Source organism: Pyrus communis, chromosome 5 (genome assembly GCF_041283825.1).
Source record: "Pyrus communis isolate YQ-2024b chromosome 5, ASM4128382v1, whole genome shotgun sequence".
NCBI classification, from domain to species: Eukaryota; Viridiplantae; Streptophyta; class Magnoliopsida; order Rosales; family Rosaceae; genus Pyrus; species Pyrus communis.
The window spans coordinates 11335586-11349517 of record NC_142569.1 but is presented as its reverse complement, the minus strand read 5'-3'; the positions used below and the strand labels follow the sequence as shown (position 1 = coordinate 11349517).

At 35.0% G+C, this 13932-nt stretch overlaps 2 protein-coding genes across 22 annotated transcripts in view; one reads left to right on the top strand and one right to left on the bottom strand.

Moving 5' to 3' along the window:
• Nucleotides 1-5256, top strand: part of LOC137724756 (uncharacterized) — a 57075-nt gene extending 51819 nt beyond the window's left edge. The window contains exons 2-15 of one of the 20 annotated variants that reach the window (XR_015962624.1): nucleotides 110-153; nucleotides 382-440; nucleotides 546-624; nucleotides 705-766; nucleotides 861-956; nucleotides 1060-1207; nucleotides 1589-1643; nucleotides 1797-1886; nucleotides 2026-2060; nucleotides 2632-2728; nucleotides 3379-3766; nucleotides 4090-4150; nucleotides 4285-4357; nucleotides 4954-5256. Coding sequence is in view for 7 of the 20 variants with exons in the window: in XM_088694340.1 (XP_088550466.1) it covers nucleotides 508-624; nucleotides 705-766; nucleotides 1589-1643; nucleotides 1797-1886; nucleotides 2026-2060; nucleotides 2632-2728; nucleotides 4090-4150; nucleotides 4292-4320 (546 nt within the window). In the remaining 13 variants the exon portion in view is untranslated. The other 19 variants (XR_015962623.1, XR_015962626.1, XM_088694343.1 and 16 more) reach the window with 19 other exon arrangements.
• LOC137726942 (uncharacterized) lies at nucleotides 4195-9523 on the bottom strand. Of its 2 annotated transcripts, XM_068465895.2 has the most exons (3): nucleotides 7936-9523; nucleotides 6790-7854; nucleotides 4195-6710 (listed from the first exon to the last, which is right to left on the bottom strand). In XM_068465895.2, the coding sequence occupies exons 1-3, from the start codon at nucleotides 9521-9523 to the stop codon at nucleotides 6334-6336; spliced, it is 3030 nt and encodes a 1009-aa protein (XP_068321996.2). In that variant the 3' UTR covers nucleotides 4195-6333. The 2 variants fall into 2 exon arrangements, with proteins under 2 accessions (XP_068321996.2, XP_068321995.2); XM_068465894.2 differs by having other exon boundaries at nucleotides 6790-9523.
• Nucleotides 9524-13932: the final 4409 nt, after the last annotated feature.

The window sequence follows — 13932 nt, the reverse complement described above, 5'->3', positions numbered from 1 at the left end:
ATCCATCAGATTATGTTTAAATTGTTAAATGCAGTTGTTATTGTTAGCTAATTCATGTTTTTAGTCTTAAATTAAATTTATTGTTTCGCTTGCTTGATTATACTTGCAGCTACTGATCCTGGAAGTTTCAATAACAGCGTCACTGGCCAGCAGGTGAATACTAAACAAATTTTATCTAGCATTGAACCATTTCTTAAGATCTGATGCGGTTTCATTTAAGGAATTTGAAACCTTTACATTGCCATTTCTTATCGTAATTCATGGGTTGCTAGTGCAAATATAGTGCAATCTAATGTTTTGATGCATACTTGATTCGGTCTCAAATGCAATATGTTGTAATTCTTCCTAATTTCATTTTTTACCTATCTTTGTGTGGATCAGGCGGTACTCGAAACAGTTGCAAGAGTAAAGTCAAAGAAAAATTAGACGAAAGAAGAAAAGTACATGCTTCTAACTTAAATTCAGTACAGTTTTTCATATATTCTTTGTCCTTTGAATCTAGCCATTATGGCCTGTTCTCACCAACTCTGTTGTAGTATAAATAGGTCGTTTCAACTACATGATGTTTTCAATCTGGATAATGATAATAGAAGAGAAGATACACCAACACTGATTGATCGCAATGTAAGATTGCTTCATGGAAAATATAATTGCTCCGGTTATTTATCTTAACGGTCCTAAATGTAACTTTGTAATATTTTTAGGACAATGTCTTCATAATATCAAATTCTAAATCAAAATATCCAGTGCTGCAACTAGACTTGAGGTAAACTTACTGGCTCATTACAGTTTCGTTAAGTTCATTGGTCTTCTCTTAACAAAAAATGCTGATTTGAACTCATCTACTGGTTTCATTGTAGATTAATATCAGATTTGGTGGTCTTATTGTATCTGCAACCTGTGGTGGCATTGCCTTTGCTTGCGCTGGACAACCGATCTGATACATACATTTATAAGTACATACGCATGTACATATATTTCCAAACTTATAGAGAAAACTTAATGCTATGATCGTACTTAATGGTCATATTCTGCTTCCTTCATACCAAAACTTGACAGCCCATTAGCGAATATTTGCTAGCTGGATCCATTATGGACCTTGGAGGTTTCAACTTCGTCAGTGAAATGGTTCAAGTATGTTTTACCCAGCAATTTTAGTATCCAAGAAGAAATTGCAAATCCAAAAGTGTGCTTATATATATTCAGGGTATGGTTGCTTCCTCCTCCAAAACCAAAAGTGTACTATATACACTACTAATTTTGTTAGTACTAGGGAAATAGTTGATTTTTCAACTTGTATGTATGTATATGTGTGTGTGTGTATATATATATATATACATATGGGTTTGATTACAAAATTCTGTAGATTGAAAATGATACTTTATGTTATCATTTACTTGGTACATGACATGAAGACGTTTTATTTTGAAAATGAAAGGTACACTATACTTGGAACAAAATTCTTGAGACTGTTGGGGTGTGCCTATGGATGCTAACTTGGTTCTTAGAGACTGTTTTGCATTGCTTCTTTCGTTACTACGTTATATGATATGGAGGACATAATTTTTTTTTATTTATCATTTTGAAGGTTTTCTGTACCCCTGATTTTTGAATGTGCAAGTCATCAAGAGGAAATCAAGAATGTAAGCTGAGCTCAAGAAGGTTTATATTTTTGCAAGTCCATTTTTCTTTTGCTAATGTCAATTATTTGTATCTCAAAGGGAAACATACCTGACATATGATGTTTCTTTCAATCTTTTTGCCTTTTTTGTTTACTGAGAAACTTATGAAATTAGGATGGAAGGTTATGTTCTTCTGTGTCGTTAGTCTACAGCAAGCGAATTGGGATCGTGCTCGAAGAGCTCTGCATGGTTACCATTTTCAAGGTACGGTGTTCATCGATCTCAACTTTTAATTTATTTCTCTTTTTTTTTTTTTTTTTAATTTTATTATTATTAGTTTTGGATTTGTAATTACTTTAAATACAGAGGAAAAAATTGATTGATATTATTGGGATGTACGCAGAAATCTAAACACTTTGTTGCTAAAGGCTCTACCAGGTATGCAGACTGTTGAGAGATTTGGACATTATATTCTCTATCTGCTGCTATTTTATTACTTTTTTTTTTTTGCTTGGAATTATAATACAAGTATATAAATGTATGAACACTTTGGGTAGATGTGGTGAGCCATGCACGAATCATTTGAGATGCAGGGATATTATAATCAAATTAGATGTGGCGAGCCATACACGAATCATTTGAGATGCAGGGCTATTATAATCGAATTAGATGTGGTGAGCCATACACGAATCATTCAAAATTTCTGCACTTTTTTGTTTTTATATATGCTGTTTGGCTATAATTTGTGATTACATGCCCAGATAAAATTTCACATTGAGATTTCAAACATTGTACTACATTACGGATAAGAACAAAAAATGACCTTCTAAAACATACATAAAGTTTTATAGTTTCCGGATACAAACTGTCCATGTAAATAAAATCTTTTACTGTCAAGTCTTAGTAATTCTGGTATAACTAATTAATGTCTTTTTCTGGGTTTGTCTGCCATTAGTGTGATGATTTGTTCTAGCTAATGGACTATCTGAAAATGTTATGGTTTTCATAGTGGTATTTATGTAGTCTTTCTCTCTCAACTGGGTTTTCTCTGTCGCTGGCCCAATTCACTCTGCTGCAGAATGTTCCCATTTTTCACTTTCGTTGAGGTAAAAGCTCAAATCTGTGTATTTTTGTGTTCAACAAGTTGGTAGGGCAAATTGTACTTTTGCTTTGCATATGAGCAATGTCTAAGTTTTACCTATTTTAATAATGCTTGGTTTGTACTTCTTGATTTTTAATTTGTTTTTTGTGTATTGAGTTGGATAGACAGTTCATAGGTTTGGTTCCATATATATTCAGAGAAGAACACAAAGAGGGCAACACAATAACCCTAGCACGATTATGTATGGAATGAATTAAATCTACTAAAGAATTATATTTTGGGTGTGTTGTTAGGAAGAAACACCTACACTCCAAATATTTATGAATTGGATTCATTATAAAATAGGTTAATTGTATGCGTTACTTCTTTTAGCACTAAATCTTTTGTTAGATTTCATTTTTGTTGACTTTTAGTTTTTGACTTTCCTTTGGCAGGACTTTTAATTAAGTTTGCATCTTTTGGTGTAATACAATTATATTCTTGAGGTTTGGATATTTTACTCTTAATTTTCTGCCCATTATATGTTTGACTATCTATCTTTTGGCTTAGTATCAATGAAAAATTATTATATGAGGATTTTGACTATTGACTTATCATTGGTATATTTATAAAGGTTAGTTTAAGAGAGAATAAAAGAAAGATTTGTTTTCACAGATGAAATTAATCAAATGTACCAGGCTCTACAGTTCCCTCTCGGTATGCACTATGGACATTATTCAAGAAATTGATGGTTGTTTTAGCATAGTGAGATTGCCGTTGTACGGTTTAAGGATTATGCTTTTAGTTTTCTCTTTGACCAGTTCAATGCTAGAAATACGGATTTGCATTTTCTTGATTTGAATTTGTATTAGCATAGTGAGATTTCCGTCGTACGAGGATTATGCTTTTAGTTTTCTCTTTGATCAGTTCAGTGTTAGAAATACGGATTTGCATTTTCTTGACTTGAATTTGAGTATTTTTTTTTCTTTCCCAATTCTACCACAGTGATAAGTATAAAAGTTCTAGGTAGAGATTGAAATTGGTGAAATGCTCACTGAGGCTGGTAGGGAACTGAAATTGGAAGTTATGAAGCGACAGCTTTTGTTTGATCTGAGAGTTAAGTCATTGGATGGAACTTTTTGTTGCAGTTATCTTGACACTATATGCTACGAGTATCTTGACACACTATAATGGGTTTTCTTTTTGGCAAGTTTGTGTTTCTTATTCGCATTCATGATTCTGTAATCATTTACATTTGCTTTTGCATGATATCTCATAAATTGGATTTGAATATATTTATTGTATTTTAACTTTTTTAGCCAAGCAAATGATTTGATTGATAACTTAAAGTTGATTTTTTTTTTTCTTTATGTCTACATATTACAGGGGCAACGAGGATGGGGGTTGAAGTCGAACGCTTGCGTGGGACAAATTCAAAGATTATTCAGTAAGTCACTGATTAAGTCAGATTAAACTGCCTTCATTTCTCTTTGTGTATGGTCTAATTTTACTTGGATGATTTAATTCTATGGGATGATTTCTTCGAGGTTTTTTCCATTTTGTATTTTAAATATGTTTAAGATTGAAGGAGTCGGCTATGGAATTCTGGATGCCTAAGAGAAGAAGCCTGGTATTGTTTCTTCTTTCCTTTTAAGTGAGCATCTCCTTCTTTTCTTCTAATTTTGCTTCTTTCCTTTTGTTGTCGAATGTTTCAAAATTTCAACTCACATGTTCATGTGCATTGTTGAGGAGTGTTTTTTGCCATTACTATGCCATTATTCTGTCTTTTCAGTAATTGTTTCTTTATTTTTTTTCGCAAAACCAAATCATATAGCAAAAGCTTTTTCAAACAGACTTTTTTAAATCTGTTGCGAAATGGATGATGCAATAAAAAAATACGATGAGAGTACCTTTGCACGCTATAATAGGTTTTCTTTTTGGCAAGTTTGTGTCTCATTCGCATTCATGATTCCATTATCAGTTACATTTGCTTCTGCATGATTTCTCATAAATTGGATATCATTGTATTTTAACTTTTTTAGCCAAGCAAATGATTTCATTGAACAAAAGATGCATCAATTACATGCTGCAAGATATCATTGTATTTTTGACAGGTTACATTAGATTTTATTATTGTTTATTTGATGAAGTTCTCGATTAAGAGCAGTTGCACTTGCATTATTGCTCAGGACGAGCAACTATAATAGTACAGTGTGGCAGATTGTCTTATTTACGTCTGAATTTGAACAGTTTACTGTATCATATAGGAAAGATGAAAAGGGAATATGAGATGATATTGAAGAAAGCTTTGCAAAGCGTCTGCCTGCTAAATTCAGATACCATAACTTCGGTTATTGTTTAGGTCAGGTGTTCTGTTTGTATGAAAATCTGAGTCTCAAATATTTTAAGCGTTGTGTCAACAACTTGAGATGGTTGTAAAGCAGTGCATGTAGCGTTGATGCCTTTTACTTTACACGCGTATTTGTTTCGTTTGAACTAAACTTGCAGTGTACATATTTTTGCCAAAGATAAATCAAGGCCCTTGGAGCATGATATTCTTTGTTAGAATTTCTGTTACAAAATTAGGGAGGGATCCTGTCCATTTATGCTTCTATTTAGTAAGATTGGGGTGGTAAAGATTTCTGTGGTGTTTTCGAACTGCATTCATTTCTTGCAAGGCGCATTAAGAAGCATTTTTTCAGTTGCACATTATGGCAGCACTTCGTTTTGATTTGTAAACAAACTATGTGCTTTATCTTTGTCTTGGGTTACATTATAACGTTTGACAATTGAATTTATAAGACGGTTAGCAATTTTTTCACGAGCTTGCTATTCCTGCCAAATGCTCAAGTATTGTGTCTCGTACTTTTCTATTTTCCTTTTGTGATTTTCATCAAGGTATCTTTGTTCATCAGTCCTAGTATATTGCAGATCTTCTGCACAAAACTGATATGCTTCATTGCATGCGCTGCCTCACTCCTTGTCATCCAAATCGTAAGTTGTTAAATCATGGTATTCTTCTGTTTTGGATCCTAGTCTCTACAGGAGCATCGTTGGGGGCAGTGGGTGATTACTTGAAACTATGGGTATAATATTGGTGACACAATACGATATGCAAATGAATGTTTCTTATAGTACGCCTATCCATGTATAGCAAGCAAAGTATCACTTCATTGGTTCTTAGGTACTATACCATCATTTCAGTTACTTTGTGTAGAAACTATTCATGCATGTTCCGACTAATACATTCAATCCCCGCAGCGAAGTGTGGACACATTTTTTAGTGGTCCCTAAACTACTGCTATGTAAATCGTTGATAGAGATAATTACAATCACAATATCAATTACGACAAATAGGAAAATCAAACCAAAAAAGAAAGTATCTCAACATAACACTTGTGTGTAACTGGTTATATATGCAAGTACGAATTCCACATTACCAAACACAATTTGCAACACTCTAGTAATCAGATTGGTGCAGATATCAATTACATGTTTATGAAGTTTGTTGTCAACATTAAGAAAAAAATTAAAAAATAAAATAAAATTCCATAACTTTTCCTTATTTGATAGATTGCTCGTAGCAAGAATTCTAATGTGAAGTTGGAGCTGCATGTTCTCTATTTTCTTCTAGTTTTGCAGGGCCGATAGCTTGTTGATGGTAAGCATACCAAATGGCTCAGGAAGGCAAGGAAGACTCTGAGCTGATAGATTCTGTGACACAAAATGCATTGTCGGACGCAACCTAGGACGCGTTCGTATACAAGCCAATGCTATACTCATTACAAGCATCACTGCCTTTGCCAATTCATTGGCTGGAGGCTCTAGTCGTTGATCTAACACATCTTTTAGAAGCAAGTCTGCATTTCCTTTCATTGACGTTGATGATTCTGATAGTTGGGACTCCAACATATCCCCGGGGTGCCTTCCCATCATGACTTCTAGTGCCACCACTCCGAAGCTATAAACATCACACTTGTCCGTCACCTGCATAATATATGCAAGCTCTGCGTATAAAGAGAACAAAATATGTCAACTCTACAAAAGATAGTACAAAGTTGCACAACAATAAAATTTTTACATTACCTGGGGCCATGTATCCTAGCGAACCAACAATGTTGGTCCAGTTGGATGAATCAATACTCAACAGTTTTGCTGTTCCAAAATCTGAGAGTCGGGGCTCGAAATCCTGCTTGAGCAATACATTATTGATGGTTACATCACGATGCACAATTGGTGGTGAGCAGTCATGGTGCAAGTAAGAAAGTGCACGAGCAAGTCCTTGCACAATTTTTACCCTTGTTGGCCAGCCAAGTTCAGTGACCCCTTCTACCCCATACAATGCTTTTCCGAGGCTGCCTCTCTCTAAGTATTCATAAAGCAAGAATATGCAACCCTTCCTTGTAGAAAAGCCATATAGCCTTATGACGTTTCGATGCCGGATAGTTGTCAAAGTTCGGATTTCATTATGAAAACTTTGAAGATTGATCGCTGGAACGTCATTAGAGTCGTCCGTGTTAAGCCTCTTAACTGCAACAACTTGGCCTGATTGGAGCTCTGCCTTGTAAACCTTTCCAAAACCTCCTTCACCAATGCAGTATTTCTCATGAAAGTCATCTACAGCTTTCACAACTTCTGCAAACGTAAATTTTACTTCCTCTTGCAATATCATTGCTTCAAAATTCTCAAAGTTTTGAGAAGTTTTGATTACCTGAGGCCGGATCGTGGACCTCTTACCAAACATGAGAAAGAGAGCAGCAATGGAAATTGCAGTTACTATGAAACCCAGAAAGGAATAAAGGAAAATAGATACTATATTCTTCTTAGCACTTTTGGAATTTGTACTGGAGGACTTACATTCAGTTGGTCCTTCTGCACGACTCCACAAGCCATGGTTACCAACAAAAGCACTTGTTGGGACCTTATTGAAAATGCCACAAGTTGGGAATGGCCCTGTTAAGTTGTTATATGAAAAGTCATACATACTTATATTTAGAGTCAACAGGTTAGCTAATGCTGATTGGATTTCGCCTGAGAGATGATTGTGTGAGGCATTGAAAACGTCTAATTCTGTGAGCATGCGCAATTCTGATGGTATTGCACCCGATAGTGAATTGCTGCTGAGATTCAAGTATTCCAAACCTGTTAAACCTACGGCGAGAAACAGAAAACTTGGTATAACCCCTGTCAAATTGTTATTAGACAATGAAAGAAGTTTGGGGTCCAACATACCTGAAATCCGTGGGATCATTCCTGTGAAGTTGTTAGCAGACAAATCGAGTCTCTTAAGGCGAGATAAATTTCCTAGACTTTGAGGAATCTCACCTATCAAGTGGTTATCGGACAAATAGAGTAGCTTAAGCTGAGTCAATTTGCCTAGACTCTGTGGAATCTCTCCTGTCAAGTGGTTATTGGGGAGCGTGAGTCCCTGAAGTTGAGTCAATTTGCCTAGACTCTGAGGAATCTCTCCTGTCAAGTGGTTATCGGACAAATACAGTTGCTGAAGCTGAGTCAATTTGCCTAGACTCTGAGGAATCTCTCCTGTCAAGTGGTTATCGGACAAATAGAGTAGCTGAAGCTGAGTCAATTTGCCTAGACTCTGAGGAATCTCTCCTGTCAAGTGGTTATTGGCCAAATAGAGTTTATAAAGCTGCATCAATTTGCCTAGACTCTGAGGAATCTCTCCTGTCAAGTTGTTACTGAACAAATAGAGTTCCTGAAGCCGAGATAAATTGCCTAGACTTAGAGGAATCTCTCCTGTCAAGTTGTTACTGAACAAATAGAGTTCCTGAAGCCGAGATAAATTGCCTACACTTAGAGGAATCTCTCCTATCAAGTGGTTATCGAACAAATAGAGTCTCTGAAGCAGAGTCAATTTGCCTAGACTCTGAGGAATCTCTCCTGTCAAGTGGTTACAGGACAAATAGAGTACCTGAAGCATAGTCAATTTGCCTAGACTCTGAGGAATCTCTCCGCTGAATTTGTTGGAATGAAGGCTTAGAGACCGCAATTGTGTCAACTGCCCAATTTCTGCTGAAATGGTTCCGCTGAAGCTATTCTTATAAAGGTACAAATAAACCAATTTCGTCCAATTGGAGACCAGAGAAGGAAGGATTTGACCAATAAATAGATTATTAGACAAATGCAATTGAACGAGGTTTTTCAGATTGGACAAGGACAGAGGCAGTTCCCCGTTGAGTTTATTGTAAGACAGGGACAAGTAGGTGAGGTTTGTGCACATACCAAGCTCAGAAGGGATAGAAGAGTTTAGGGAGTTGTATGAAAGATCAAGGAACTGGAGCTCCCTAAGTTTGCCTGTAGAGGGTGGAATTTTCCCTTGCAGAACATTCGAACTCAGGTCAATATATTGAAGACCAGAAATCAAACCCATACTGTCCGGAATTGGGCCAGAGAATTGGTTGTTGCCGAAGTCCAAAGTTGTGAGCCTGGAGAGATTTCCAATGGCAGATGGTATAGGCCCTCGGAAATAGTTGCCACTCAGGTTGAAGTGGGTGAGATTCGGAAATAGAGAAAAATCGATGAGAGCGAGCGTTCCAGTAATTTGCATATTGGAGAGGTCTATTTTGGATACTCTGTTGGTTTTGGTGCAGACAATGGCAGTCCAGTTGCAGAGGCTGTTGATGTTGGTGAGGGACCATGAATTGAGTAGCGAAGGTGGCCATGATGATGAAGACAAGTCGTCCTTCCATTTGATGAGTGATTCTGCTTGTTTTCCTGGAGATATTGACGTCGTTTTGATCAGTGGCAATGCGGACAGCAGCAGGAGCATATAATGAAACGTCATGGTTTTGAGTTGCATGATGATCTGTTACTTTTTCCCTTTGTCCAAGGCAAAAATAAATCGGAGCTAATAACAACTTTGGAGGTGCATGCAGAGTTTATAATCCTTTCTTTACTCTTGGAATTTCGCACATGACCATTAAAGGACGCGTAATGCCTTTAATCTTCTGCTGCCTCTGACTTCCAATAAGCTCAGTGGATTGCCGCTGCCGGGCCCCCCGAAAGCTTCATTGGGTCGGCTTCCGAGAAGCTACCAGAAAGCAAGTTTTTCTGAATTTCCTTTGTCTTTTTGGTCGTAAGATTTTTCTGTTTTTTGTTTACCTTTTATTATATGCATATGTTTGTGGTTCCTGAATTTTGAATTTCCATGGGCATTTGACAAATTTGTCCATTTCGTCCAATTGGCTAATTTTGTCGAGTGAAAATGTTTACAAATTTTTCCATTTGAATTTCTAGTTAATTTAATCTGATTAATTGTTACTTGATTTTGCAATGTTTTGGTAAAGACATGATCAACTCGGTTCACTTGCTGCTGCTGCTGCTTGCTTTATTTGAAAATCAATCGTCGGAACATCTGCTGCACTCTTCTAGATGTTCTTATCTTTTTGTTTGTTGTGTTTGCATGTGACACGTTTCCATGTCTTAACCCACACGATGCTAGACTTAAACTCTGCTAAAATGACTTGAATTTTGAATGAGAAATTTTATTTGAACCCATATTTTATATCTCAACACCCAGCTTACTTTTTATATCCACATTGTATTTGATTTATCTATCATTATCTATTTACACCCAACATTATTTTCGAAACCACCCTTACTTATCAAAACTCAACTCGATCAGACTTCTTTTTACACCCAACTCAATCTACTTAAAAATAAAAAAATAAAACGTTAACCAGTCAATCATCTCCATGGAGCAAATCCCCTTCTCTCTCTCTTCAAAAAATCCTTCCATCTCCCATGCTTGTCATTCTGCACCCCCATCTACTCCTCCGTAGTCATCCAAGCCTCTTCCTCTACCTTTTCTTCATATTTGACATCTCTAAATTTCTAGAGCACTAACTAGCTTAATAATTGGTATGAGCTTCTGGTTAGAGTGTTTAATGAGTTTGGTATGTTTCAATTAAATGAGAATCTTCTAGCCTCTATACTTCTATCTGTGGTAGAAAAATGGGTACGTCCATGATAACTTTTGGAAAATCAATGAATATTTTTAACCGTGAATATTTGTTAGATACAAAAGTTGTGGACAACAATTCACATTACATTGAACTGTGGCTAAAAAGTATATCGTCTTTCACATTTTATAGACGAACTCATAACTAAGCAATTTTTATTGTGGAGCAAAACTTCGAGAATTGATCTAACTTGGATGTGTAATTGAGTTTATGCATTTTAATGATTAAACTGATAAATATTTCGACCATATATGGATTTAATATTGTAATATCTTTTAGCCTCTATATGTCATAAAAGTTGTGGACAAAAATTCACAATACATAGAATTGTGGTTAAAAAGTATATCACCTTTGCACGTTTTATAGGTGAACTCATAGGTAAACAATTTTATTGTTGACCAAAACTTCGGGAATTGATCTAACTTGAATGTAGCTTATGCATTTTAATGATTAAATTCATAAATATCTCGACCACATATGAATTTAATATCGTATTATCTTTTAGCCTTTATATTGGTATCTGTGGCAAAAAAATGGGTACCTCTATGAGAAAAATTTGTAGATCGATGAATATTTTCAATCTAGATATTTATTAGATATTTACTAGAAATTATAAGTCTATTCGCGAAAGTCTAAGTCAATGCCATGTACAATATTTGTTAAGATATATTTACGGAATTGTTATTAGCACTCCAAAAATCTCATTCTACACTCTATACAAGTGTATTTTTATTTTTAATTATAGAAAATTTGGAGAGCCAAAAGAGATTTTTGGAGTGCTAATAACAATTTTCTATATTTATATACATTTTATTTTAGTTTGGAAGTCAACTTCCTTTTTTTTCTTCTTTCTTTATCAAGTTCGGAGTATCACTGACTGTGACCCTGTGCAACTAGTTGTTGATTCGTTTTGAATAATCAACATTATTTCTTACAATATCTTAGGCGTATGAATATCAGAAAGAAAACGGTCATGATACAAGCTGAATAGTAGTAATACTAATTAGTAAACAAAGCATGATGTTTGCTTATAACCAAGTGGTATGAAGAGACAAATGTGTAGATTTCATGCATGACTTGGAATAGTATTAGTAAATGCATGATGTTTGCTTATAACTAGGGGTGGAAAAAATTTCCAAAAATCCCGAACCAAACCGAAAAAATCCCGATCCCAAACCAAAAATTTCCCAAACCGAAATTCCCGAAATTTTCGGGATGCTATCCCGAACCGATCCTAAAATTTCGGTATGGGATTCGGGATTGGCTTCTCGATATTTCGGGAATCCCATACCGAACCAAAAATATATAATATTAATTATTCTATATATATTATTCTTTTATAATTGATGCTAGTAGTTTCTAATTCATGCTCTGCAACCTGGAATGCCCTACACCTTGCATATTTTTCATGTTTTGTTTGATATTTATGTGGATTTTATTATTGCTGCTGCCATGGCTGATGATTTTAGAAGGCTTGATTCTTTTGTCTCTCAACATATTGCAAAAAGGGTTTAATTAATTTGAATTTTGACTATGATAAAAACAGTCAGGCATGCCAGTGTTCAATTAAATGGTAGTGTGAATGAAATGAAATTCCTAGTTCATGAATGTGTTCTTGAATTATATATTTGAAGAACAATTCATAATTTCATATTTCAATTTGGGATTCCCGATTTGTCCCAAAATCCCAAAAATATTTCGAGATTCCCGAAATTTGGGATTCCCGAAAATTTGGTTTGGGATTGGTCTTCAAATTCCCGTCCTGAAAATTTTTGGTTTGGGATTCGGGATACTAGTTTCGGTATGGTATCCCATACCGAACCACCCCTACTTATAACCAAGTGGCATGAAGAGACAAATGTGTAGATTTCATGCATGACTTGGAATAGTATTAGTAAATGCATGATGTTTGCTTATAACCAAGTGGCATGAAGGGAGAAATGTGTATGTTTCATGTATGACTTGGAATAGTACTAGTCGTCGAGAGATTTTGCATCAATTTGTTTTTGTCTTTAATATGTATATATTAAGTTCTATTTTAATGGGATTGCTCACCACCCTAAGTTGTGATAATGCCTCTATTTATCGTTGTTATGTGAGTTTAATTAAAATTTGAAATTGTGTTTATCCACTACATACATTTCGATTTTTTTTTTTTTTTGAGTCGAGCGATAGCATTAGTAAGTTAGATGTTAGATTAGTCACTGACAGAATTCGAACCCATGCCATCATGTAAGAGCACAACACTTTTTCGTCATTGTAGTAAAGGGCCACTTGCCAACAAGTTGATTGGCTTGTGTGACTTTACTAATACTATTCCAAGTCATGAATGAAACATACACATTTGGCACTCCAAACTTTCTATAATTAGTAAGAAAAAAACACTTGTGCAAAATGTAGAATGAGATTTTTAGAGTGCTAATGACAGTTCGCTAAATATATCTTAACAAATATTGTACATGGCATTGACTTAGACTTTCACGAATAGGCGTATAATTTCTGATATCTAATAAATATTCAGATTGAAAATATTCATCAATCTACAAAATTTTCTCATGGAGGTACCCATTTTTTTGCCACAAATACCAATATAAAGGTTAAAAGATATTACTATATTAAATTCATATACGGTCGAGATATTTATGAATTTAATCATTAAAATACATCAGATTGGATCAATTCCCGAAGTTTTGGTCAACAATAAAAACTGCTTACCTATGAGTTTATAAACCGTGCAAGGACAATATACTTTTTTACCACAATTCTATGTATTGTGAATTTTTGTCCGTAACTTTTGTGGCAGATAGAGGCTAAAAGATAATACAATTTTAAATCCATATGTGGTTGAAATATTTATCAGTTTAATCATTAAAATGCATAAACTCAATTACACATCCAGGTTAGATCAATTCCCGAAGTTTTGCTCCACAATAAAAACTGTTTAACTATGAGTTCACCTTTAAAACGTGCAAATGCGATATACTTTTTAGCCACAGTTCAATGCAATGTAATCTCTTAACTAGGTTAACTGAATATAACAAACCATGGGTTCTACATGAGAATTTCGTCAATATGAAACCTAAAACTAATATCCAAATTTGCACCCTACGTTAGATTTGGTGTCAACACATACCTTGAATTAAATATGTCGTACTCACATGTGTGCCACATCATCAACCTAACAATTTTTTTTAGAGGAATGCAACACTTACCATCTATTTGAAGGAAAAATTCCAGCAAACATTGG

Excerpts from the sequence above, each read along its gene's own strand:
- LOC137726942 (XM_068465894.2), bottom strand. The coding sequence starts at position 9,523 with ATGCAACTCAAAACCATGACGTTTCATTATATGCTCCTGCTGCTGTCC. Across the intron at positions 6,711-6,789 it reads GCTAGGATACATGGCCCCAG|AGCTTGCATATATTATGCAG; the intron begins GTAATGTAAAAA and ends CTTTATACGCAG.